The 27,765-nt window shown below is 52.9% G+C and overlaps 1 protein-coding gene across 1 annotated transcript in view; it reads left to right on the top strand.

Annotated features, from left to right (window-relative positions):
* Nucleotides 1-27,765, top strand: part of IL1RAPL1 (interleukin 1 receptor accessory protein like 1) — a 527,816-nt gene that overhangs the window by 497,626 nt on the left and 2,425 nt on the right. The window contains exons 7-10 of the mRNA XM_029080057.1: nucleotides 12,566-12,698; nucleotides 15,425-15,570; nucleotides 24,151-24,294; nucleotides 27,027-27,197. Coding sequence (XP_028935890.1) covers nucleotides 12,566-12,698; nucleotides 15,425-15,570; nucleotides 24,151-24,294; nucleotides 27,027-27,197 — 594 coding nt within the window. The remainder of the gene's footprint in view (nucleotides 1-12,565; nucleotides 12,699-15,424; nucleotides 15,571-24,150; nucleotides 24,295-27,026; nucleotides 27,198-27,765) is intronic.

The raw sequence follows: 27,765 nt of genomic DNA, 5'->3' as shown, positions 1-27,765 counted from the left end.
GGGAGACCCCCCGGCTTTTCCGGGTGAACAGACGATGCTTCAGACCCTTCCCCTCCGCGGTCTTTGCTCTTCGGAATCTTTGTTTCCTCATGCTTACTTTGTGGCGAACGCTGTTCTAAGTGCCGGGGAAGGTACGCGTAAATTAGATCGGACACTGTCCCTGTCCCGTATGGGGTACACTTGCTTCCTCTAGCGCTGACCTTCTCACTGTGCCTCGGTCTCCCCGCCGACCCTTAGCCCACGTCCTGCCTCTGGCCCGGAACGTCCTCCCTCCTCGTATCAGACCGACAGTTACCCTCTCCCCCGCTTCGTAGCCTTATCGAAGGCCCATCTCCTCCAAGAGGCCTTCCCCGACTAAGCCCTCCTTACCTCTTCTCCCATTCCCTTCTGGGCCACCCTGATTTTTTTCCCCATAGCACTTCTCTGTGGTATTTGTTAAGCGCATACTGTTTGTCAGGCAGTGATACGAGCTAATCAAAGTGGATCCAGTCCCTGTCCCACATGGAGCTCAAGCTCTTAAGATGAGGGAACTGAGGCACAGAGAAGCGAAGTGACCAGCCCAAGGTCACAGAGCCGACTAGCGGGAGCTGAGATTGGAACTCGGGTCGTTTTGACTCCCAGGCCCGAGCTGTATCCACTGGGCTACGCTGCTTCGTATGTACGGATATGCCCATATTGGTAATTAATTGATTAATATTGATATCCGTCTCCCCCTCTGTACCGTAAGCTCGCTGTGGGCAGGGAATGTGTCTGTTATATTGTCATTCCATACTCTCCCAAGAGCAGAGAAGCAGCGTGGCCCAGTGGCAAGAGTCCGGCCTCTGGAGTTAAAGGACGTGGGTTCTAATCCCGGCTCCGCCTCTTGTCCGCTCTCTGACCTTGGACAAGTCACTTCACTTCTCTGTGCCTCAGTTACCTCATCTGTAAAATGAGGATTAAGAACTGTGATCACCTTGTGGGTCAACCTGATGTTCTTATATCTACTTCAGCGCTTAGAACAGTGCTTGTCACATAGTAACTGCTTAACAAATACTATCATTATTAGTAGTAGTAGTACAGTGCTCTGCACACAGTAAGCACTCAGTAAATTCGATTGATTGATTGTTGGAAAGAAAAGGGGAGAGGGACCGTAGCCCTCCAAAAGGGAGGCTCCCGGGACAGTTCAGATGCACCCACACACACCCCCGGCCTCCACACCCACAGTGGTGCTCAGTACAGAGCTCAAGCGCTTAATAGAGTGCCAAGCACTTAGTACAGTGCTCTGCACACAGTGAGCAGTTAATAAATATGATTGAATAAATACGGATGAATGGTGTGAAAACTGCTAACCCCCCGCCCCCGTTCTTGGGTTAAGACAAGGCCGAGGAGACAACGGCCTTTAGGGAAAAGAGTCCCCGCTCTGCTTTGCTTTCTATAACCCGAATGTAAGCTCCCGGCGGGCAGGGGCTCAGGTCCAACTCCACTGTATCGATATGTCCATCAGTAGTATTTCTTGACTGTTTTCTTTGCACAAAGCACAGCCTAGTGGTTAGAGCCTGGGCCTGGAAGTCAGAAGGACCTGGCTTCTAATCCCAGCTCCATCACTGGTCTGCTGGGTGACCTTCCCTTCTCTGGGCCTCGGTTCCCTCATCTGTAAAAATGGGAACAAGACCGTGAACCCTCTGTGGGACAGGGACTGTGACCAACCCGATTATCTTCTAACTATGCCAGCGCTTAGAACGGTGCCTGGCGTATAATAAGTACTGTCTGTTAAATACCGCAGTTTTTATTATTAAATTGGGAATGTACAATATAATAGAATCAGTCAACGCAATTCCTGCCCGCAAGGAGTTTAAAATTTTCCAGGGGAGATGGACATTAAAATAAATTACGGAGAGGAGAATTAGAAGAGCATTAGGATCTTTACATAAGCGCTAGAGGCTGGAATGTACAATCCCCAGTTCTCGGTATGGGCTCTGCGCACGCCGTGCTCTCGGTCGATACAGTTCCATCGATCGATCGATCGCTAGAAAGGGTACGCCATCGCCTGCCGTCGACACGGCCCCTTTGACCGACCGCAGTGAATGGGTGTCGCGGCAGTTTTCCGGTTAACTCGATTCACAGAAGCAAAGCCCAAATGGATAACCGACAGAATTGACAGTAGGGGTCTTGATCTATCAGGGTGAGATATCGACGTGGATCAAATTAATTGGACGGATGCCTGTTTTCCAGTTGGTTTTATGTCGGGTTGAGTCGGTCTGAGAGGGGCAATTAAATGCTAAGTAGGAAAGAGAAGTTGAAAAATGATGACAGGATCCTTTCTCTCCGGGAAGTGCAGGACCACTCCTTAACGTCAACTTTAAAGCACTCAATCCCCTCGCCCCCTCTGACCTCACCTCGCTGTTCTCCTACTACACTCCAGCCGTTTCCCTCCTCGAATGCCAGGCTTCTCCCTGGCCCTCGATCTCGTCCATCTCGCCGCCGACCGCTCGCCCACCTTCTCCCTCTGGCTTGGAACGCCCTCCTTCCACAGATCTGACAGACAGTTACTGTCCCCCCGCTTCAAAGCCTTATTGAAGGCAAATCTCCTCCGAGAGGCCTTCCCTGACTAAGCCCTCCTTTCCTTTCCTTCCACTCCCTTCTGCGTCGCCCTGATTTGTCTGCTGTGTGATCTTGGTCAAGCCACTTCACTTCTCTGGGCCTCAGTGCCCCCACCTGCAAAAATGGGGATCCAATCCCTGTTCTCCCTCCTACTTAGACTGTGAGCCCCACATGGAACCTGATTATCTTGTGTCGGCCCTAGAGCTTAGTACGGGTCTTGACACATCGTAAGTGCTTAGCAAGAACCAAACATTATCATTATGATCACTTTTGTTATCGATATCATACCTTCATTGCTAGGAGACTGACAACGTCCCAGAACTTCATCTCCCTAAACACAGGAGGGTTAAATTTGGCCCTCATCTGGGGTTATATGGCTGAACGGCCCACAGTTCGATATCATGAAGGGAGAGCTTCGAAGACTAATGAAATCCAACACAATTATATGTTTCCCTAGACCCGGAAAATGCAACCCAACTGTCATCTCAGTTTCGGGTCAAGATCCTGATATTTCACATTTTTCTTCATTGAACAGAAAGTAGGATTTGGCAGGTGGAAAAATGCAGGCAGTAAAAAATTGTTGGTTTTGCAGTTCTGTGCATAAATTGTAGCTTTCAACCTACATTTTCTGCTCTCAGCTGGAAATTCCAGGGCAGATAGGGTTTTTTTTTTGGTTTTTTTTTTGTTTTGTTTTTTAATGGAAACAAAAATGAAAAGAACACTGACAATATCCAATGCCTTTACATTTTCCATATACAATTGGAAAGAGGCCCACGCCAATCTTTACCTTTCCCCACTGTACTCGCTGGGTTTTTTTGGTTTTGGTTTTGGTTTTCCTTTTTTATGGTATTTGTTAAGTGCTTACTATGTACCAGGCACTGTACTTAAGCGCTAGGGGAGATTCCAGCTAATGAGGTTAGACACGGTCCATGTCCCACATGGGGCTCTGAACCCCCATTTTACAGATGAGGTAGCTGAGGCCCAGAGAAATAAAGTGACTTGCCCAAGGTCACACGGCAGACCGGTGGCAGAGCTGGGATTAGAAACCCAGATCCTCCTGACTCCCAGGTCTCTGCTCTCTCCATTAGGCCATGTTGCTTCTTCTCTGCTAAGTAAGAGAATGAGAAAGAAAAAGAGGAAGAAGGGGAGAAAAGGGAGGAGTAGCACAAGAAGGAGAGAGAGGGGAGGGGGAGGAAGGAAGAGGGAAAGACAAGTCAGGCAACTTTTTAATGAACTTCCATCGACTCCAGACCCGGCTTGTCAGCCTGGAGGAAGAGCAGAAGTCTGAGGAGGAGGTAGCTTGGAGCTGGGCAGGTTCCCATCTTGGATTGGTGCCCCTTCCCCTTCCCCCCGTCAACACACTTCTCCGGAATGTTCTCCGACGGGATGCAGCTGTGCTCGGCGGCAGCCGACAGACACAACCTTCCTACCCCACGTCGTTCCGTAGTAACGAGCCCGATGAGGCTCCCCGGTTGACGATGTTCATCCTGTTAGAGCAGGAGAACTCCCGCTCTCCCGCCCGGCCTTCCGCTCGCGTCGACATCGTTAGCGCTGGCAACGGGGAGGGAGGTTGTCAGCGGGTTGTCAGCGGGCCCGGCTCTGTCCGCCCCGCTTGGGGGGGGCCTGCGATCTGTCCACGCCAATGAGCTGGCGGCTGAGTCGCCAGGCCGGAGGACGGAGAGCCCGTGGATCTTTCACGCGGGGGCGTTGGCCGTGGTCGTCCCGGGCCGCCCTCTCCGGTATCTCCGTCCCGCGGACGGCCCCGGCCCGGATGACCCCTGCCGGGGATGAATTCTGGGGTTGTCCCAGCAGCCCGACTTGGGGTGTGGTCTACCCCTGCCGGGGACGAGTTCTGCGAACCGTCCCCAAATCCCTATTTTGCAAATGGGGGAATTGAGGCCCAGAAAAGTGAAATAGCTGGTCCAAGGTCACCCAGCAGGCAAGCGGCAGAGCGGGGATTAGAACCCCGGTCCCCCGACTCCCGGGTCCGTGAAAGAGAGCGCTGTGGCCTAGAGGGTAGGCCATGGGCCTGGGAGCCAGAAGGACCTGAGTTCTAATCCCAGCTCCGCCACTTGTCTGCTGCGTGAGCTCTGGCAAGTCCCTTCATTTCTCTCTGGTTCAGTTCCCTCATCCGTAAAATGGGCGTTAAGGCTGTGAATCCCGTGCGGGTCAAGGATTGTGTCCAACCTGGTTTGCTCGTATCCACTCCAGTGCTCGGTACAATGCCTGGCACATAGTAAGCGCTTAATAAATATCAACATTATTATTGTTATTGTGTGTAGAGTGCTGTACAAGCCCTTGGGAGAGTAGGACAGAGACAAAACACAGCACCCCTACCCTCAGAGAGTTTACACGAACCTAAGAACTACTCTGGCTTTTGAAGCAAGCCAGGGATACCCCCACTTTTCAGGTGATTGTACTGAGTGTAAGGCGATAGAGAAATCAGAGATGGAGCTTTAGAATAAACATCCTCTCTTCCAAGCAAGGTGTTCACGGTCCAGATGCAGCCTTCCGGGATAGGTAATAATAATAATAATAATAATGTTGGTATTTGTTAAGCGCTTACTAGGTGCCGAGCACTGTTCTAAGCGCTGGGGTAGACACAGGGGAATCAGGATGGCCCACGTGAGGCTCACAGTCTTCATCCCCATTTTCCAGATGAGGTCACTGAGGCACAGAGAAGTGAAGTGACTCGCCCACACTCACACAGCTGACAAGTGGCAGAGCTGGGATTCGATCTCATGACCTCTGACTCCAAAAGGATTCCAAAGCCAGCTGGGCAGGCTGGGGTCGAGTCTGGGAGGACACGAGAAGCAGCGGGGCCTAGTGGCTAGAGCACGGGCCTGGGAGTCAGGAGGACCTGGGTTCTGATCCTGGCTCTGCCACTGGTCTGCTGTGTGACCTCGCTCAAGTCCCTTCACTTCTCTGGGTCCCATTTACCCCATCGCTAATAGGAGATGCAGACTGTGAGCCCTAGGTGGGACATTGATTTTGTTCATCCTGATCTGATTGTATCTACCCCACACTTGGTACGGTGCCAGGCCCGTACAAAGTGCTCAAGAGATAGCATAAAAAAAAAAAAGCACACAGCGTAGGCTTCACGGACGAGCGTGGTCATAGCGCTGCTTTGGCACCGGCTCCATCAGACATTTGCAAGGATGCCTTTCCCATCATCAAGGGTACAGACAGAACATTCCACTAGGAATGTTCGAGGATCTGAGATTCCTAATCATTCAGTCTATAGAATTTATTGAGTACCTACTAGGTGCAGAGCACTGTACTAAGCACTTGGGAGAGTACAGTATCTCAATATAACAGACACGTTCCCAGCCCTCAACGAGCTTACAGGCTAGAGAGGGAGACTGATAACAGTATAAAGATATAAGATTCTAGATATGTTCAAAAGTGCTGTGACTTTGGAACGGGGATGAATAAAGGGAGCCCGGTCCCTGACTGACACCTCATTTCCCCCATCTATTTGCCCTCCCTTCTGCACCGCTGATGCTTTTGTGTTTTTACCCCGTAAAAATTCTGATACTCCTCCAACAGCACCAGAGGTCTTATGTCCATATTGTTACACCCATTTGCTATTCCTATCTGTAATTCATTTTAATGGCTCTCTCCTCCTGTAGACTGTAAACTCCTTGAAGGTAGGGGTCCGTGTCTTGTCTACCGACCGTCGTATCGTACTCTCCTAAGCGCTTTGTACGGAGTTGAGGGTCTTCTGTATTCACAGCACTGTACTGAGCGTCTGGGAGGGGACAGCGGAGTTAGGAGAGGCCATCTCTGCCCTCAGACTTGACAATCCAGTGAGGCGCTCGAGAACACCAGACACCCCTTTTCTGACCCAGAAGCACAGAACGCGTTGGGAATGTTCCATTCGTAGCGGTCGTTCCATCCCCCAGCACCACGAGGACACACGGGTGTCTGCGGATTCGCCGACTGCCATTCCCCAACCGAGGAGCGGAGAGAATCTGTAAGTTCCCAGCAAACCGTGGAGAAGGGGGACAACGTAGCAGAAAACTCTCGCTAGAAAATTATATTCAGAGGTCTCAGCGAGGCGCGATGGCCCGTGCTATTTTAGCAACGTGCGACAGGGCTGTTGGGAAACATTCTGTTACCGTTTCAAGTCTCATTTACTCATTTTTCACCTTTGATTCTCGTGTGGAGGCCGAGCTGGAAAAGCCCTGATAATTAAGGGTGTGAGGCTGATAAGATCGAGGGGTTAACGAATGTTTTCGTGAACTCTGGGTAATGGAAGGATTGCAATTCACAAGGCAGGAGCCACCGCATTTTCACATTAGGGAGCACCTCTTCGTGTCAGCGGGTCAGAATTCTTCAACGGCAGGAAGTTAATGGAAGCGGTCATGGTTTTTTATGAAGCACTCACTGTGTGCAGAGCACTGTACGGAGCACTGGGAGAGAATACGAAGATGGGAATTAGACATGACTCCTGTCACTCGGGGACCTCACAACCTAATATTAATAATAGCGATTGTGGTGTTAAGCACCTAGTGTGTGCCAGGCACTGTACTAACTGCTGGGGTAGATAAAAGATAATGGGGTCAGACAGAGTCCCTGTCCCACAAAGGGCTCACGGTCCTAATCCCCATTTTACAGATGAGGGAACTGAGGCACAAAACAGTGAAGTGAATGGCCCAAGGTCACACAGCAGACAAGCGGCGGAACCGGGATTAGAACCCAGGTCCTCCGACTCCCAAGCCTGTGCTCCGTGGGGACTAGAATCACTGAGGATGCGTAAATTTCTTCACTGCCCTTCTCAACTCTCACAGAGCGAGACGAGGGCTCTGGTAGTCACTCTCTCCCGGAAGAGGCTGTCTCCAGTGAATTCTACAACTCGGTGTACCTCATTTTGAGAAGATACCGTGCGCCCTGTGATTTGATAAAATGTGAAAGTACAAGTAAGAATGAAGCGCTTATTCCTAGAACCGCTGGTTGCCCACCTGCACAGTCACTCTAGGCACAGTGAGGAAACAAGATCATCTCTCGTCTTCGGGTCGTGGGTTTCCTTCGAAAGCGGAAACCGGAGAGGGGAGAGGAATCTTGTCATCGGTCCTTTGGAACAAGGTCTCCAATGTCTCCTGGAAAACTATTCCGGCGTTTCCCCCGTCACTGAGGCTGGAGTCCCCCTGCCTAGGTGAAATCTCTCTGGCCGCAGTTTATGTCCGAAGGGTTTACAGCTCATTCGATCGTATTTATGGAGCGATTACTCTGTCGGAGCACTGGACTAAGCGCTTGGAGGAGTACAACATAACGGAGTTGGGAGTCACATTCCCTGCCCACGACAAGATCGAAGTCTAGAGGGGGAGAGAGACGTTCATATAAATAAATAAATGACGGATATGGACATTAGTGCTGTGGGACTGAGGGGGAGGTGAATAAAGGGTGCAGAGCCAAGTGTAAGCCTGCTGCGGAAGAGGAAATTCATTCGGTCGTATTTATTGAGCGCTTACCGTGTGTAAAGCGCTGTGCTAAGCTCTTGGGAGAGTACAATATAACAATAAACAGATACAGTGAGTTTACAGTCTAGAGATGGGAGACTGACGTTAATATAAATAAATAAATGACAGATCTGGACAGAAGTGCTGTGGGGCTGGGAGGGGGGGTGAATAAACGGTGGAAATCAGGGAGATGCAGAAGGGAGTGGGAGAAGAGAAAAGGAGGGTGTAGTCGGAGAAGGCCTCTTGGAGGAGACGGGCTTTCAAGTGGGGGAGAGTCATCGTCTGTCGGAGGGAGGGCGTTCCAGGCCAGAGACAGGACGTGGGTGAGACGTCCGTGGCGAGATGGATGAGACCGAGTGAGAAGGTTGGCGTTAGAGCAGCAAAGTGCGCGGTCCGGGTTGCAGCAGGAGAGCGAGGTGAGGTAGGAGGGGCCGAGGGGATTGAGGGCTTTAAAGCTCATGGTGAGGACTTTTTGCTTGATGGAGAGGTGGATGGACAACCACTGGAGCGTCTTGAGGGGTGGGGAAACATACCCCGAATGTCTCTGTAGAAAATGAGAGCTTAGCTGGGGAACGAGGAGATGCGCTTTCAGTAAGGCTTCGAAGAGGAGAGGGAGGGCGTGTCAGACATGAAGAGGGAGGGAGTGCCGGGCCAGAGGCGGGACGTGGACGAGAGGTCTGCGTGAGATGGTTCTAGAATAACACGGGGTAAGATTATTGGGATTGGGAATGCACCTGCTTCGGTTCCTAAGTACCCGTTCTCCCTCCTACTTCTTATTATCGTTATTATTTTCATTATCGTCACCGTATTTACGGAGCAAACCCAGTTCTAAGCACTGAGGTGGATCCAAGGTCATCGGTTTGGGCCCAGTCCCTGTCCCACGTGGGGCTCACAGTCTAGGTAGGAGGGAGGAGGATTTAATCCCCATTTTACAGATGAGGAAACTGAGGCCAGAGAAGTGAAGTGACTCGCTCGACATCCCACGGCAAGTAAGTTGTGGAGCCAGTTCTCCTGACTCCCAGGCCCATGCTCTTATCTGCTAGACTCTTAAACCGGGAGCCCCGTGTGGGATAGGAACTCTGTCCAACCTGATGATTTCTCTCTACCCCAGCGCGGCGCTTGGCACATAATGAACGCTTAACAGTTATCATAAAAGAAAAAGAAATCAGTCGACCAGTGAATCGGTGATATTTCTTGGGCACTTTTTGTGTGCAGAGCATGGTACTAAGTGCTTAAAAGGGTATAATCCAACAGACTGGGGAGGTACATTCCCTGCCCACAACGAGCTGGAAGATAAAGAAAGTTGGGACATCTCTCGAGGTCCCCGACGCTTGGCGGGGGGCCGACTGGACGGTTGAGATTTAAAACAATCAAGGCGGAACTGGGCTGAAGATCAGGATCCAGCCTGGGCGGCTCCTCGGGCCAGCGGAAAGTCTCAGACACTTTAATCGAGGCCCTTCCTCCCGCCCCAGCCTCCCCTCCGCCCCATCACGTTCCGACGCGAAGGCAAAGGCTTTTTCTGGTGACTTTCCAAGCGGTTCCCTTCCAGACTGACTGTGTGGAGCGGACAAGACACCGCACCCCGGAAAGGAGAGGGGTTGGGGGTCGGGGGGGGGCGGCTTGTTAGCATTTACGGATCCCACGGCGGGGAGCGGGCAGAGGGGATGTCCCCAGGGTCCTCCAGGCTCTGGGTGACGTAGGCCTCGGCTGCTGGCTCCCGTCTGGGGAGACGACGAGGCGCCTTTCCGGGACGATGATCAAGAAATCAACTAGGGGGAGAATTTGAAGGTGCTCGACAAAATAGACCGCTCGCTTCCAGATCAGCCAGGGTGTGAGGTTCTTTGAAACTCGAAGCTCGTGTGGGACAAGCCCTTGGGCCTCTGGGCTGAAAGCTCCTCCTCGAGACCCTAAGCTCCCCTTCTAGGCTATGAGCTCATCCTCTAGGCCGTAAACTCAACCTCCTGACTGTAGACTCGTCCTCTAGACCGTAGCAAGGTCTAATGGGAAGAGCACAGGCCTGGGAGTCAGAGGAACTGGCCTTTAATCCTGGTTCTGCCACAAGTCTGCTGGGTGACCTTGGGTAAGTCATTTCACTTCTCGGGGTTTTTATTGAGGATGAAGACTGTGAGGCCCATGTGGGACAGGGACTGTGCCCAGCCTGATTGAGAAGCAGCATGGCTCAGTGGAAAGAGCCTGGGCTTGGGAGTCCGAGGTCATGGGTTCGAATCCCGGCTCCGCCGCTTGCCAGCTGCGCGACGTTGGGCAAGTCACTTAACTTCTCTGTGCCTCCAAGTCACTCAACTTCTCTGTGCCTGTTACCTCATCTGTAAAATGGGGATTAAGACTGTGAGCCCCCCGTGGGACAACCTGATCACCTTGTATCCCCCCAGCGCTTAGAACAGTGCTTTGCACGTAGTAAGCGCTTAACAAATACCACCATTATCGTTATTACTAGCTCGCATCTATCCCGGCTCTCAGAGCAGTGCTTGACACATAGTAAGCGCTTCGCAAATGGCATCATTATGAGATCATAAGCTCGTTGCGGTCAGGGAATGTGCCTGTTCTTTTGTTATATTTGTACTCTCCCAAGTGCCTAGTACAGTGTTCTGCACACAGTAAGCGCTCAATACATATGACTGGCTAACTGACGAAGCCCTAGAGGCATTCCCTTGAGTCTCCGAGGGGAGGAGAGGGACATGGGGAGTGCTTGCTTATTATTTCCATATCTAGAAATTCTTCATTTCTATTCATAGCTGCCTCCCCCCTCTAGACTGCAAGCTCACAGTGGGCAGGGAGCGTGTCCACCCCCGACTCCGTCGTGTTTTACTCTCCCAAGAGCCCAGCGAGGTGTTCCGCAGACGCTCGGGGTTCAGTAAACACCACGGGTCAAGTGATTGCTCGCTCTGTTGGGGAAGACTAGAGAACCTCTTGATGAGACAGAAATCGGGGCTCTGCACTGCAGAACCCCCAGTGCGCCACCCCCATTCTCACCCACAGGGCGGCGACGCGGGCCTGGGAGTCAGGAGACCTGGGTTCTAGTCTCAGCCTTGTTTTTGGCCTGCGGTGCGACCTTGGGGATGTCATACAACCTCTCTGGGCCTCACTTTCCTCATCTGTAAAAGAGGGACGATAATGACAAGCAGCGTGGCTCAGTGGAAAGAGCCCGGGCTTGAGAGTCAGAGGTCGTCGGTTCTAATCCCGGCTCTGCTGCTTGTCTGCTGTGCGGCCTTGTGCAAGTCACTTCACTTCTCTGTGCCTCAGTTACCTCATCTGGAAAATGGGATTGAAACTGTGAACCCCACGTGGGACAACCCCATTACCTTGTATCTACCCAGAGCTTAGAGCAGTGTTTGGCACATAGTAAGTGCTTAACAGATACCAAATTATCATTATTATTAGTATTATTATTAGTATTATTATTACCCGCTCTCCCTCCCCTCCAAGACCGGTGAGCCTTGTGTGCAGTGGACACTGTGTCCAGTATGATCATCTTGCCTTCACCCCAGCACACTTTTTTTTAAAAAAACAAGGGTATTTGTTAATTGCTTACAATGTGCCAGTCACTGCTGTAGTACACGCTAATCGGGTTTGACCCAATCCCTGTCCCACATAATAATAATAATCTTGGTATCTTTTAAGCCCCTACTATGTGCAGAGCACTGTTCTAAGCGCTGGGGCAGATACAGAGTAATCGGGTTGTCCCACGTGAGGCTCACAGTCTTCATCCCCATTTTACCGATGAGGTAACTGAGGCACAGAGAAGTGAAGTGACTTGCCCACAGCCACACAGCTGACAAGGGGCGGGGGCGGGATTCGAACCCATGACTTCTGACTCCCAAGCCGGGGCTCTTTCCACTGATCCAAGCTGGGACTCCCCCTCTCGATCCCCATTTTACAGCTGAGGTAGCTGAGGCTCCGAGAAGCAAAGCGACTTGCCCGAGGTCACACAGCAGACAAGTGGCAGATCCGGGATTAGAACCCAAGACCCTCTGACTCCCAGGCCCGGACTCTAGCCGTCAGAAAACATTCGGGAGCGTCTGCTCAGATTGAACTCTTCCCGAAATTCTCTCTCAGTCATTACTCTTTCATTACGACCCAATGTCTTTGGAGTTGGGTTTTTTTTTTTTTGGAGCGGGAGGGGAGGGCTTGATTCTAAAAATGGACGTCACTTGATGTAACCGTTATTCTAGTTTTCTGGAAAATTTCGGTTTAAATAAGACACCTTTTGTTCCTTCTCCATCTGGCGTGGTCAGATCTGCCGCGTTGTCTCTCCTTTCAAATGATTCGAAAAATCATTCCACCGAGTTTATTCCCGGATTAGATAAGTAATTCAGCCCCCAAAATTCATTCCGTCCTGTTAACAATGATGAAAAATTAGGTGTGGGAAAACCACGATTGTGAAGTTTAATGATATTCCATCAAATTAGCATAAGTGATCAAAGCCTTTTCTTCCTAGCTTGTCCGAAACTTTTCAAAGATTGCGATTTTTCAAACACTTCATTCTCTTTAATTCTTTGTAACAGGAAATTCTGCGAATCTAACCTGCAGGGCTTTCTTTGGCTACAGTGGGGAAGTCAGTCCTCTCATTTACTGGATGAAAGGAGAGAAGTTTATTGAAGATCTGGATGAAAATCGAGTCTGGGAAAGTGATATTAGGTAAGAAAAGTTTTGCTCTCTTGGTTCGAGAAGGGTGTTGGTGTGGAGCGTGGGTAGGGCCCGAGGAGAGGAAAGGGCTTTAGAAACAGTCGTAACGTGAGCAGAGACTGCACCTACCAACTCTGTCGTACTGGCCTCTCTCAAGCGCTTAGTACAGTGCTCTGCACCGAGGAAGCGCTCAATAAATACCTTCTATAGATTGGAGACCCTTGAAAGTTCAGAACGGCGTCGCGGCATGCTGGAAGATGGCGAAGAACCGACGGAAACGTTTAAGGAAAAGGCAGTTTGGAGGTTAAATGCACCAAGAAACGGTCCTCGATGGGAAATACTACTTTGGAGAGCAAAGATAGAAAAAGAATTTGTGAGGGAAAGAGGGGGCTTTTCCATCAAAACGTTCTCCTTATCTTGAGGAAAGCAAGGACACACCATAATAACGTTAATATTATGGGGCGTTTGTTAAGTGCTTACTATGTGCCAGGCGCTGTGCTGAGCGAGCGTGGCCCAGCGGAAGAGCCCGGGCCTGGGAGTCAGAAGAACCTGGATCCCGACCCCGGCTCCGCCACTCGTCGGCTGTGTGACCTTGAGCGAATCGCTTCACTTCTCTGTGCCTCTGTTACCTCACCTGTAAAATGGGGATCAAGACTGCGAGCCCCATGTGGGATAAGGAGTGTGTCTGACCCGGTTTGTTTGTATCCACCCCAGCGCTTAGTACAGTGCCTGGCACATAGTAAGTACTTAACAAATACCACAATTACTATTATTAATATTATGCAAGACAATCAGGTTGGACCGAGTCCCCGTCCCTCACAGGGCTCGGAGCCTTAATCCCCAGTTTACAGACGAGGGAACTGAGGCACAGAGAAGTGAAGCGACTTACCAAAGGTCACAAAGAAGACCTTTGGGAGAGAGCTGAATTAGAACCCAGGTCCTTCTGATTCCCTATCCACCGGGCCAAGCTAGCGTGAGAGTCGGCGGTAATATCCCAGCATTCTCCGCTCGCACATCGCTTCTAAATTCCAGCCCCTCCCAGGGCTGCAAGGGAAGAGGGCGGACAACCGTTTCATCACTCGAAACGCCGTCGCTCCGTTCGATTTTAAGGGCGAGAATTTAGGGGCTCAGGCCGATGGAGGGAAAATAATAATGTTGGTATCGTTAATGTTGGTATTTGTTAAGCGCTTACTATGTGCCGAGCACTGTTCTAAGCGCTGGGGTAGACATAGGGGAATCAGGTTGTCCCACGTGGGGCTCACAGTCTTAATCCCCATTTTACAGATGAGGGAACTGAGGCACAGAGAAGTTAAGTGACTTGCCCACGGTCACACAGCCGACAAGTGGCAGAGCTGGGATTCGAACTCATGAGCCCTGACTCCAAAGCCCGTGCTCTTTTCCACTGAGCCACGCTGCTTCTCACTAATCGTTAAGCGCTTACTATGTGCAGAGCGCTGTTCTAAGCGCTGGGGGAGATATAGGGTAATCAGGTGGTCCCACGTGAGGCTCACGGTTAATCCCCATTTTACAGTTGAGGTAACGGAGGCCCAGAGAAGTGAAGTGACTCGCCCACGGTCACACAGCTGACAAGCGGCAGAGCCGGGAGTCGAACCCATGACCTCTGACTCCGAAGGCCGGGCTCTTTCCGCTGAGCCACGCGCCTCTAAAAAGCCCTCCCAAGGTATCGGGAGGTGGGGAGGGGGTCCCAGCCCCCAGCACCCCAACCCGCCGGAAAGGCACGGGCCACCCGCTCCGTCCCCGGCCTGTCCCCCTCCGCTTCCCAGCCAGCCACGACCCTAGATGGTGTGTCGATGCCCCGCCACTCTTTCTCTCGAGACTCGGGCCAGCGAGAGCTTACGTGCCGCCACCCTCCCGACATCGTTGAGTTTTGTCAGCGCCCGCCCCCGGCCCTCGGGGAGTTCTCTGGCATCCGTCGGAGACGGAGAGGCCCGGCGAGTGAAAGGAATGGTTGACGGGCCCCAGCCTGGCCGCGGCGGAGAGGGCAGGGGGCAGGACCCTCCCACGCTTTCCCCACCCGTCGTCAGGTCACAGAGATTCACCCGGGAGGCCGCTGCCGTAGTGACAGCCCCGATAATAACTGTGGTATTTTTTAAGCGCTTACTAAGTCCCGGGCCTTGTCCTAAGCACCGGGGTCGATGCGTGATAATCGTATCGTTCCCTACTCCTCGTGGGCCCCCGGTCTTCATCTCCACTTTACAGAGGAGAGAACTGAGGCACAGGGAAGCGACTGGCCCAGGATCGCACCGCAGACCAATATCGGAGCCGGGACTAGAACTCGGATCCTTTCTGACTCCCGGGCCCGGGCTCTAGCCACCGGGCCACCCGGCCCAGGCGGGTGGCCAGTCCCAGCCCCTGCAGACCCCCAGAGTCGGCATCCCCGGCAACCACCGCCCACCTTCCGGACCGAAGGCAGGGGTCACTGGGAAACCTTCCCTCAAGGCCTCCTTCGCCTGCCTATTAGACCGCGCAAGGCCCTCCTAGGGAAGATAATTAACTGCCGCTCTCGTTAGCCTCCACAAAGACAATCCCGCTCATTACGAATGAGGAAGAGAAGGGCACGAAATAATTTAATTAAGATCGCATCGGTCCGAGGCCCGGTTGGAAGGCAGGGCGGGGTGGGGTGGGACCGGCTCTGCTCTATCGAGATGATCTAATTTGCTGACACCGCGGGCACGTGTGTGTGTGCGTGTGTGCCTGCGTGTCTGTGCTTTTTTAAGAGTTCTTAAGGAGCATCTCGGGGAACAGGAAGTTTCCATCTCCTTGATCGTCGACTCGGTAGAGGAAGGGGATCTGGGAAATTACTCGTGCTACGTCGAGAACGGGAATGGGCGGCGGCAGGCCAGCGTGCTGCTTCACAAGAGGGGTAAGTAAGGCCCGCCCAGCGGCTGACCAGAGCCCAGACCCCCGGCGGGTTGACGGCGGCGGGGGAGAGCGCACCCTCCAACCAACGCCAGGGCCCGTGTCTATCGCCGCCCGGTCGGAGGCCTCGGGCCCGACCCCCAAAACCGCCCCCCACCTCCAGCCCGCCGCCACGCTCCCCGCACGCTTGCAGCAGGACAGTGTCATGCCTCCCTCGGGCATCCCAGCCTCCTCGGAGGTTCCCGGGCCCACAGATTCTCCGACAGCAAGAATCGCGCTTCTCCTACGCCCTCAGAGGACGTGCTGGACCGTTTGGTACCGTGGGCGCCTCTTTGCTGGCAAAGTCAAGCGTTAAAAACCCCCACGGGCACAATAATAATCGTTATCATCCTTATTATTACGGCGTTTCTCCGGCACTCACCGCGTGCCGGGCAACGAGCTACGCGCTGGGGCGGACACGGTCCGGTCATTCCGGACGCGATTCTTGCCCCGCGCGGGACTGACGTGATCTGATTGGGAGGTAGATTAGGTCCTGAACCCCCCCCCCCCTTCTGCAGATGAAGAAAGTGAGGCCCAGAGAAGCTGAGTCACTTGCCTAAGGTCACACAGGAGGCAGGTGGTCCTTTAGACCGTAAGCTCAGCGTGGGCGAGGAGCGTGTCCGTTATTTTGTCGTGTCGTACTCTCCCAAGCACCGAGTAGAGGGCTCTGCACACAGTAAGCGCTCGATAAATACCGCTGATCGATTGACCGATTAGCTAGAGAAACAGAAATGCCGCATCCCATGATGCGAGATGGAGTCATTGGTATCGCACGATGACAACTAGGTCAGAGAAATGAAAAATTAACCGGGACGTGTAAAAATAACATCTATCCTTACAAGGCGGTTTTACCCAGGAAAAGCTCGCAATCCTTGCATGGTCCCGGACGGATCGCCATGGCAACATTCTGATTTTCGCTTCCAGTTTTAGAGTTTTATTTACCGTGTTAGGGAAGCTTTCCGCTGCCGAGCCCGTCCATTTGACCCTCAATATTTACAACACACGCCAGGCTAAATGACAGTGCGAGATGGAGACCGCCGAAATAAATGCGCCCGCTACAAATTAATAAACGAGGCTTCGTCTTTAACCCGGTTGGTTCAGGGGGTTAAATTAGAGATAGCGACTCTGGGGTCGGTCCAACCCCGAGTCTAGCCTCGTTCCCGGAAGCCTTCTGCCATCTGCAACTGCCTGAATGATGGGAAGAAAAAGCAGCGCGGCCTGGTGGCTAGAGCCCGGGTCCAGGAGTCAGGAGGGCCTGGGTTCTAATCCTGGCTACCCCACTTGTCTGCTGGGGGACCTGGGGCAAGTCGCTTCACTTCTCTGGGCCTCAGTTATCTCAGCTGTAAGACGAGGGTGAAGACTCTGAGCCCCACGTGGGGCGGGGAATGCGTCCGATCTATTTACCTCGGATCTGCCCAGCCCTTTAGTACGGTGCCTGGCACGTAGTAAGCGCCTAATAGATACTACATAAAAAATTGTTGGAAAAAAAGGGAAGCTGCCACTCGTGGCTGATAGTTGGCTAATTTGATGGATTGACTGCAATATTTACGTGTCTCCCTGTCCCCGTTGGATGAGGCAAAATGGCACCTTGGGCTCCTCTCCACAGGGAGGGGCTTCAATCAAATGGCCTCAGGGAATGGGTTCTACCCCCTCTGTTGTACTGTGCCCCCCTCGCGCTTAGGACAGTGCTCTGCACACCCTGAGCCCTCAGTGAATCCCACTGATTGGGTGATTGTCCGAAGAGGATTTTCCCAGGTAACATTTGGGTGTGGAACGAGGTCATGTTGGGCAGTGAGGTGAGGTCAGAGAGTGTGGACAGGGTTTCGCGCCGAGTCCCTCTGTCCCGGTCAGGTCTCTTCAGCGACTCTGGGAACCCCAACGTCCGACCGCCCAGCGAGTCAATGAGCAGCATCCCCGTCTCCCCTCCCGGCCTCCGGCAGGCCTGAGGGAAGGGCCCGGAGTCGTCAGTAACAATAAGAATTGTGGCAATTGTTCATAACTGTGCCAATAATAATAGTAATGTTGGTATTTATTAAGCATTTACTATGTGACAAGCACCGTTCTGAGCGCTGGGGTGGATATGTGGTAATCAGGTTGTCCCACGTGGGGCTCACAGTCTTAATCCCCATTGTACAGATGAGGGAACTGAGGCCCAGAGAAGTGAAGTGACTTACCCAAAGTCACCCAGCTGATGTGAGGGAGCCGGGATGAGAACCCATGACCTCTGACTCTCAAGCCCGTGCTCTAACCGCTAAGCCACGCTGCTTCTCTATAGTAATAATGATGCTATTTGATAAGCGCTTAGCATGTGCCAAGCGCTGTTCTGAGCGCTGGGGTAGATACAAGGTAATCGGGTTGTCCCATTTAGGGGTCACAGTCTCAATCCCCATTTTGCACATGAGGGAACTGAGGCCCAGAGGAGTGAAGTGATTTGCCCCGAGGTCAAACAAGTGGCAGAGCAGGGATTAGAACTCATGACCTTCTGACTCCCAGGCCCGTGCTCTTTCCGGTACGCCATGCCGAACACTGCGTTAAGCACTCGGGTAGACCGGAGATAATCAAGCCTTTCATGGGCTCACCGTCGAAATAGGAGGGAGAACGGCAATCGAATCCCCCTTTTGCCGACGAGGGAGCTGAGGCCCTGCGACGTCAAATGACTGTCCCGGGGTCACACCGCAGGCAAGTGGCGGAGCGGGGATTAGAACCCCGGTCTCCTGACACCCAGGCTCGCCCTCCTTCCACCGAGCCACGCCGTCTCTCACTCCTCCGGGTCCAGTCCGGCGGCAAGAGCTGAGATAGGACCGATCCTTCGACACTGGGTGCGGAGCACTGTACCGAGCTCTCGATTGAGCTCAGTAGAGCTGGTAATGAGTAGAAACCAGTCCCCGTCCTCGAGGAGCTGACGGTCTAGAAGACCAAGAGGTCTAATGGAAAATCCACTTGGCCCTACCCGGCTACCGTATTAGGTGGCATCGGGGCCGTTAAAATGCCGGAGGTTTCCGTGGGTTTCATCTGTTGGCTCTGAGGGATGATCTCAAGAAGGGATGTCAAAAAAAGAACTGTCCGCCTCAAAATGTCTCAGAGGGGAGTTAGAGAAGAGATTTTGATCCGTGCCCGTGACGAGAGGGGCACCGGAAATCACCCCCAGGCTCCTGGGGCAATGTCTACCACTGATACAATAATAATAATGTTGGTATTTGTTAAGCGCTTACTATGTGCAGAGCACTGTTCTAGGCGCTGGGGTAGAGACAGGGTGATCAGGTTGTCCCACGTGAGGCTCACAGTCTTAATCCGTATTTTACAGATGAGGTAACTGAGGCACGGAGAAGTTAAGTGACTTGCCCACAGTCACACAGCTGACAGGCATCAGAGCTGGGATTTGAACCCTTGACCTCTGACCTCCAAGCCCGGGCTATTGCCATTGAGCCACGCTGCTGCTGGACTGAGGGGAGGGAGGTAGAAGAAGATCTGTTTAATATTTCTGGGGCATTAAGGAAGCAGGATGGCCTAGTGGACAGGACCTGGGCCTGAGAGTCATAAGGACATGGGTTTTCATCCCAGCTCCGCCACTTGTTGCCTCGAGGTTTCTTTCGGCCCCGACGACTGCCAGCTGCATTCATTCAATCGTATTTGTTGAGCGTTTACTGTGTGCAGAGCACTGTACTATAAGCGCTTGGAAAGTACAATTCGGCAACAGATAGAGACAATCCCTACCCAACGACGGGCTCCCAGCCCGAGTCACACCCCGTTATTAAAAGACGAAGAACCTCCCCAAAGTCAGAACTGCTAAATCGCCGCACGGCGCCGTGAGGCCGGATGGCCTAGTGAAAAGATCCCGGGAAGGGGCGTCGGGGGAACCGCTGGACTGCTGCGTGACCTCGGGCAGGTCGCTGAACCTCTCCGGGCCCCTGGGCAAACCGGGGAGGATAATTCCCGCTCTCTCCACCTCACGGAGACGTGGTGAGGATGACTGCGAGCCATGTCCTGCGGAAGGATAAGACTGTTCATTTATCATATAAATGATCTCCGGTGCGGCACGATCGATCGACACTCGTGAACTTCTCCCTCGCCCCACTCCGAATAGACTGCAACTAACCTTACCCCTCTTTTAAGAAGAATGAAAGGTCGCTGGGGAAGACACAGCTATTTCGCTGATTATCTGGGCGGGCCAGCTGTTGGGTGTTTGTCCGCCAATCCTCAGATTTCCCGGCGGAAGCCCGAGTTGTTCTAGCCTGACGATTCATCTGGCGGGGCGGAGAAGGCTTACACCACCACCGGAGCCTCCCCAAACAATGCAGAGGAAGAAAGGAACGGCGCTTCATTCTCTGCCAACTTCCTCCCTGGAGGCGTCTCCTCGACATCCCCGTCTCTTCCCTGCCTCTTTCCGAGATTCCCGCTAGGGAAGCCCGCTCGGTCAGTCGGTCGCATTTATTGAGCACTGACCGTGTAAAGAACATTGTACTGGTTGCCTGGGAGAGTACGATCTAACGTACAGGCTCCTACGCCAACAGGCCATTTTTGCGGGTGTATTTTCTCCGATCCCAGTTTTCGTCGTTTTGAACGCTTGGTTAATTCCCGCACTGGACCCATACCTATAATTGAGGAGAAAATACGATCCATAGGCTTTTCTTCAATTGGCTGACTGTTCACACAAAATGGATCCTTTACCTCTCAGAGAGGTATTTGGAGTTAGATCAATGGTATCTGCGTAAACCCATGTTAAACGTAGGGATTTTGAGCAGAGAAGCGGGCTTGGGATTCTTTGCCCTCAACCTCAAAAATCCTGATCTTAAACACGTTAAACTTCTCTAGACTGCAAACTCCTTGTGGGCAGGAGATTTGTCTACCCACTCTGTTGTATTATACTCTCCCAAGTCCTTAATACGGCGCTCTGCACACAGTAAGCGTTCAGTAAATACGACCGATTGATTGATTTCCCCCACAGGCGAGGCAGATGGTCACCCGAGCAACCGTGTACCATCAGATCAGAAAAGAGATGGCTCGCGGCTACTCTTACAAAGCCCTTTCTGGAGCCCGTGTTTTTTTTGTTTGGGTTTCGTTTGCTTTTTTTAGCGGTATTTGTTTAGCACTTACTATGTGCGAGGCATTATACTGAGCGCTGGGGTAGATACCAGCAAATCGGGTTGGACGCAGTCCTTGTCCCACATGGGGCTCCCACTCTCAGTCCCCATTTTACAGGTGAAGGAACTGAGGCCCAGAGAAGTGAAGTGACTTGCCCAAGGTCACACAGCAGGCGAGCGGCGGAGCCGGGATTAGAACCCAGGTCTTTCTGACTCCCAGGCCTGTGCTCCATCCGCTAGGCCGTGCACTTCGCACAGTGCTTGGCACGTAAGGGCTTAACAAATACCAAAATCGTTACCATTATTACATAAGCGTGCATTTTTTTCCGTTGCTGAGTGAGTTTCATCAGCTTTTCAACTGAGCTGATGGTGGAGAAACGAGATCAGGCATCAGTATTATCAGAATGGGAATAGGCAAATTCCAGGGTTCAGGCAAAACAAATATTCCTGCTGGAAGAAATGGCCCGTTAGGGAGGCCATTATAGGAGGGCCTATAATCCTAAGATTATATTATTCCAAATACAATATATTAGGAATATGTACAATTATATATAATATAATATGTTATATTCTGTATTCATAATATATTAGGACTATATTATATTAATGATGGTAATAATCCCGTTATTAAGGGATTATGATCCGATAATCCTATTTTTACGATTTTAAAGAAAATCCTATTCAAATTTAATTTTAAATAAAATAGGATATTTTAATCCTATTTTTTAAATGGCCTATTTTTTCAAAAAAGGGCGGAGGAAAAATTGGCGTGGGACAGATGGGCAGTGTCTCGATCAAACACTTGGACTCCTCTGACCACGTAGCCCCGTTTTAGGTTAAAGCACACTGGATTGTCACCCTAAGGCTCGAAATGTAACTTGGGGGGAAGAAGTGCGTCGAAAATACGAGGAACAGGGGCGTCTGCAAACTTCATTACCGTTCTGCCAGACGCCGTATTAATTAGAAAGTAAAGATAAATTGGCAGGGACAGATTTGACAGACCTCAGAGGTGGACCGAGGAACTGTTTCCTGGGCAGCTGGGAGTTGCTGAAGGGGCGGTGGGAGGGGAGGTGTTAGCCCAGCGCGTTCACTCTTTCGGTGTAATTGAATATTCTTGGGTGGCATGTGCTTTGTTTTAATTAGTCACTGTCTTTAAGAGGGTTGGTTGGTCCAGCTGTCCTGATAGGAAAGAAGCCTTGCCGTAGCTCATCTCCCAGTGCCTGAGGCAAAGCGTGTTCCACTTTAATGGGGTTTTTTTCTTTTTCTGTGAATGGTCTCTGTTAAGCGCTCACTATGTGCTAGGCCCCGTACTGAGCGGTGGGATAGGTACAAGATAATCAGGTTGGACCCAGTCCCTGGCCCACGTGGGGCTCACAGTCCTGATCCTCATTTTATAGAGGAGGAAACTGAGGCACAGAGAAGTGAAGGGACTCGCCCGAGGTCACGCAGCCGACAGGTGGCGGAGCAGGAATTCGAACCTAGGTCCCTCCGACTCCCAGGCCTGGGCTCTATCCACCAGGTCACGCCGCTTCTCGGTGAAGCCGCTGTCCAGAAACTAAACCGGACCACGATGACCCCGGGGTGACCTCGCCGCCTTCCGTCAGTCAATCAATCCGTGGTGTTTATCGACCGCTTACTCTGGAATCATGGCGTAGTGGACAGAGCCCTGGTTCTGGGAGTCAGAAAGTCTTGGGTTCTAATCCTGGCTCTGCCACTTGTCTGCTGTGTGACCTGGGGCAAGTCCCTTCACTTGTCTGTGACTCAGTTACCTCATCTGGAAAACAGGGATGGAGACTGTGAGCCCCACGTGGGACAGGGACCGTGTCCAACCCGATTTGCTCGTTTTCTACCCCAGCACTTGGTACGGTGCCCGGCGTGTAATAAGCGCTTAACAAATACCACAATAGTAATTATTATCATTAGAACTGGTAGATGCAGTCCCTGCCCACAAGAAACTTACGGTCTAGAGGGAGAGGCAGGAATTAACCTAAATTACGGATGGAAAGATGGCAGAGTCCAAGTTGTTTGCAGCTGGGAGGGGGGTGACTATCAAGTGCTAGTGGGGTATACATCGGAGCGCCTCAGGTGACCAGAGAGGCGGGAGGGTAGAGGAAATGGGGGCTTAGTCTGGGAAGGCCTCTTAGAGGAGGTGATAATAATAATAATAGCGGTATTTGTCAAGTGCTTACTATGTGCCAGGAACCGTACTGAGCGCCGGGGTAGATAACGAACAAATCGGGTTGGACACGTACCCTGTTCTTCACAGGGCTCACGGTCTTAATCCCCATTTTACAGCCGAGGTAACTGAGGCAAGGAGAATAATAGTAGTATTCGTTAAGTGTTTACTATGCATTCAGCACTGTTCTTAAGCGCTGGAGTAGATAAAAAGCTAATCAGGTTGGACCCAGTCCCTCTCCCACATGGAGCTCATTTTACCGCCATTTTACAGAGGAGGCAACCGAGCCACAGAGAAGCGAAGGGACTTGCCAGAGGTCGCAGAGCGGGCCAGTGGCGGAGGTGGGAGTAGAACCCAGGTCCTTCTGACTCCCAGTCCGTGCTCCATCCAAAAGACCATTCGGCTTCTCGCGTGAGGAGATGTGATTTGTGAGGGGCTTGGATGGTGCGGAGAGCGGTGGAATGTCAATTATGAAGCGGGAGGGAGCTCCGGGCCAGAGGGTGGACGTGGGCGAGAGGTCGGCGACGAGGTGGAAGGGATCGGGGCACGGTGAGGAGGTTGGCCTTTGAGTAGCCAAGTCTGAGGAGGGGTCGAGGCGGGAAACTGAGGCCCGGGGAAGTGAAGTGACTTCCCCAGAGTCACGCAGCAGATAAGTGGCGGGGTTGGGATGAGAGCCCAGGTCTTTCTGAGGCCCAGGCCCGTGCTCTTTTCACTAGGCCACGCTACTTCGTAGCGACAGGAGTAAGAATGGCGTTGGCGATAGCAATCACTGCCTCCCTGCCGTGTGCAAAGCTCTGTACTAAGCACTTGGGAAGTAGAAATCCAAACAGAGGCACAGCCCCTGTCCAGAAGGAGCTTATACTCTCCAAAGGACTCACACGCAAAGACCTTGCAGAACACGTTTCGGGCAAAGACACCTCTACAGGCCCGTAGGCGAGCACACGGACCCCCACCGGACCTGGACGCCATTAGACTGACCCCCGTCCAGACCGGCCACCCTCCCAGAGAGGGGCCGCGGATCCTGCTTTATCCTGGCGACCGAGAGCCCCGCTCGGCGTCCGGGAACCAACCCAGATCCCCAAACCACGACCCTTTCGGTTCTGGATCCCAGCCCCTCGTTTCTTTTCCCCTCCTCCGGGAGAACGGGCAGGAGAAGGCTCTCGAGGCGGGTCGGGAATTTCCGATCCCTGTCGTCGCCTGTTCCGGCCCGACCGCGATCCGTTCTGTTACTTCCTACTTGTTGTCTGAGCGGCGGATTTGGAGTTTCACCTTTTGTAATTCTTTGCAGAGCTGATGTATACGGTTGAACTAGCCGGTGGGCTCGGTGCTATACTGCTGCTGTTGATTTGTTTAGTGACTGTCTACAAGTGTTACAAGATTGAGATTATGCTCTTCTACAGGAATCATTTTGGAGCCGAGGAGCTGGACGCAGGTAAGGCGGAGTCCCCCGCTCCCTCGCCTCTTTCATTCGCGACTTTCCTTGGGTCTCGAGGGTCTCATCCGGGGTCCACTGGGGCTTGGGCGAGCACCACGGAATCCCCCTCCTGCTCCGGGGCCCGCCCCCTCTCCCTCCCCAGACTGCCGACGGATGGAAGGACGGATGGATAGAGAGACGGATGGGGGGGACGGACGGATGGATGGAGAAGCGACTTAGTTTAGTGGATAGAGCACGGGCCGGGGAGTCAGAAGGACTCGCGTTCTAATTCTCTCTCCGTCACACGTCTGCCGCGTGACCTTGGGCTGATCGCTTCACTTCTCTGGGCCCCGGTCACCTCATCTCTCAAACGGGGATCGAGTGTGGGACGGGGACTGTGTCCAACCTGATTAGCCCAGCGCTTAGAACAGTGCTTGGCACATAGTAAGTGCTTAACCGGCACCGTAATTATTATTGATTATCATTATCGTTATGGACAGATGGATGAACGGACGGATGGATGGATGGACGGACAGATGGATGAATGGACAGAGGGATGGATGAACAGATAGATGGATGGATGGATGGATGGATGGACAGATGGATGGACAGATGGAAGGGCGGACAGACGGATGGATTGACGGGTGGACAGACGGACGGATGCGGGAAAGGCCCGAACTGTGGTCCTCGTGAGCCGGCTCCACCCGAGCCCCGAAGTGGGCAGCGGGGCCTCGGCCTCCGCCCGCCAGGATTTTCCATAGGTAGCTCTCCCCACGAGCCGGCCCGTCAGCGGCCCGGACGCTCCGACGCCACCCCACCCCCGACACTCTCCGAGTTCGCTTGGGAGGAGAAAGCAGAAGGGAGCAGGCAGAAGGGAGGGAGGCCCACAGAACAGATCACTTGCCCCCAGAGAAATCCGAAAGGCGCCCGGACTGTGGAAACAGCCTGGGTGGAAGATCCATAGCAAGCGAGACACCTGCCCACGTTTCCGGCTCCCGAGTAGTGGACCTCCCCCCCGACCCGTCCAGAGAGCGGAGGCCCTCTGTCCAGGCTGCAAGTCACGTCCGTGGTTCTTGGACACGGCGTCTCTGGTTAGGGGATGAGCGGCGACAGGGAACCACCCACCTGCTTCCAGTTGGACAGTATTTTTCGTGCCTACCCAGAGAAAAGCCACCACCCCCCCGTAGCCTCCAGCCACGGCTAACTGAAAGGGTACCCCCCCCAACCACGGGAAGGTCTGCCGGATGTTTCTATCCCGAGGGCATTCAGCCGGGACCAAGCGAGCCCATCGCCCCCCATCGGGTCAGGGGCGGAAACTGAGGCCGCTTCCCTGTGCGCTCTGAAGAAACGGATGGGCTCCCATGGTGTTGGCCATTGTGGAGTTTTCCAGCGAGCCCCCAGACCCAAACAAACGCCCCTGTCGTTGCTGGCTTAGATGCGGGTGGTGCGGGCCCACGTTTGCTCTGTGGGAATTCCGCTCCATTGTTTTGGGCCCTGGTCTCACAGGTAACTAACCGATCCTCTTTCCCAATTGCTTCGCCCATTCACATGGCAAGCAGCTGAGCCCCGTGGGCTGGTATTCCGCAGGAAGCCTGCTTGCGTGAACGTGTGCGTAGCTCAGTGTTTAAAATGATCGACCCAAGAGAGAAGAGTTCAGAGGCTGTTCCGGCACTGCTTTTCCAAAAATCCACCATATAGCAGGAGTTTAAGCAGAACTAGACTTCACACACACACACCTCCGCCCCACAGAAAGCCCCCAGAAAATTATTCCAAGTGCCCAGGAATCGGCCCTATTGCGCTTGTGTACATATCCGTAAATTATTCATTTATATTAACGTCCGTCTGCCGCTCGAGACAAGAATGATAATGACGGTGGTATTTGTTGGGCACTTACTATGTGCCAGGCACTCTTCTAAGCGCTGGGGTGGATACGAGCGAATCAGATTGGACAAAGTCCCTGTCCCATGGGGGGCTCAACCTCCATTTTACAGGTGAAGTAACTGAGGTCCAGAGAAGTGAAGCGACTTGCCCCAGGTCCCACAGCAGACAAGTGGCAGGGCCGGGAGTAAAACCCATGACCTTCCGACTCCCGGTCCCGGGCTCTCTCCGCTACGGCACGCTGCTTCTCTGTAGACTGAAAGCTCACTGTGGGCAGGGAATGTAACTACCAACTCTGTTCTACTGTACTCTCCCAAGCCCTTAGCACAGTGCTCTGCACACCGTAAGCATTCAGGAAATACCTTTGACTGATTGCTTAATCTCCCCTTCACCCCCAAAGTGCAGGACCGGTGCTTAAGCCTTGAGAGGCGATTTCTTATACACACTGACCCGCTGACCAGAACTTCAGAGCAGCCCTCACCGTGGGTCCGACTATTGGAAGAGTCGAGGCCAGAGAGGAAAGGGGTCAGGCGACGAACGTCAGAAGCCCCAGTGGCTTCGGCAGCGGCCCGTGGTGCAGGCGGGAATACGGGGTTCGGACGACAGCTCCCCTCGCTTGGTTCCCGCTCCGTGTCCTCCCGCGGCCGGGGGAGGCGGTTCACGATCATTTACCGTGTTCGTTGCCGGTTCGCGTGATAAACTGAGGCGGGGCCGCGTCCGTTCCAGAGCGTTAGGCGCTTCCCCTCGGGTTGATCCACGAACACGTCCGTAAAAAGAACCGAACCGGTGGCCTTCGCCACCGTCGGTGAGCCGAGCCCGAGGTTTCTCGCGGCCCGACGATCCTTCTAACCTCCGTCTCCTCTTCCGGGCAGAAAATAAGGATTATGACGCCTACCTGTCGTATACCAAAGTGGATCCCGACCAGTGGAATCAAGAAACGGGGGAAGAGGAGAGGTTTGCTCTGGAGGTCCTTCCGGACATGCTCGAAAAGCATTATGGCTATAAGTTGTTCATCCCGGACAGAGATCTCATCCCAACCGGAAGTAAGTCAGGGATGGCGTCCTTATCCGTGTGTGTGTCTGTTTGGCCGCGTGAATCTGTCGGTGCAGCTCTGTGTGTCTGCAGGTGGCCATGACATCCTTTAATCACCCCTGCGGATGCTGTCGGTACTTTTCCCGAGGGAGAAAGGAAACAAAATCCAAAGCTTTTACATGCCACTGATCCACACGGAGTGTTGCCCTAAAGGGGACGTTCCTTTCCGTGATCTATTAAAGGACTACTGTGGTCAGGGTCATTCCCATGACCGCGGAAACCAGCCCCGGGGGGGAACAGTCTTTTTTTTGAAGGTATGCGGTAAGCACTTACTATGTGCCAGGCGCTGTGCTGCACGGCTCTACTGCCCCGGCCTCAAGCCAGTTAGTGCCAGCATGGTGTAGGGGATAGACCGTGAGCGGCGTGGCCCAGCGGAACGAGCCAGGGGTTGGGAGTCAGAGGTCATGGGTTTGAATCCCGGCTCTGTCGCTTGTCAGCTGTGTGACAGTGGGCGAGTCACTTCACTTCTCTGGGCCTCGGTTACCTCATCTGTAAAATGGGGATTAACTGTGAGCCTCA

Source organism: Ornithorhynchus anatinus, chromosome 15 (genome assembly GCF_004115215.2).
Source record: "Ornithorhynchus anatinus isolate Pmale09 chromosome 15, mOrnAna1.pri.v4, whole genome shotgun sequence".
In the NCBI taxonomy this organism is placed as follows: domain Eukaryota; kingdom Metazoa; phylum Chordata; class Mammalia; order Monotremata; family Ornithorhynchidae; genus Ornithorhynchus; species Ornithorhynchus anatinus.
Note: the sequence above shows the minus strand (reverse complement) of the source record. Positions and strands in the feature narration are given on the sequence as shown.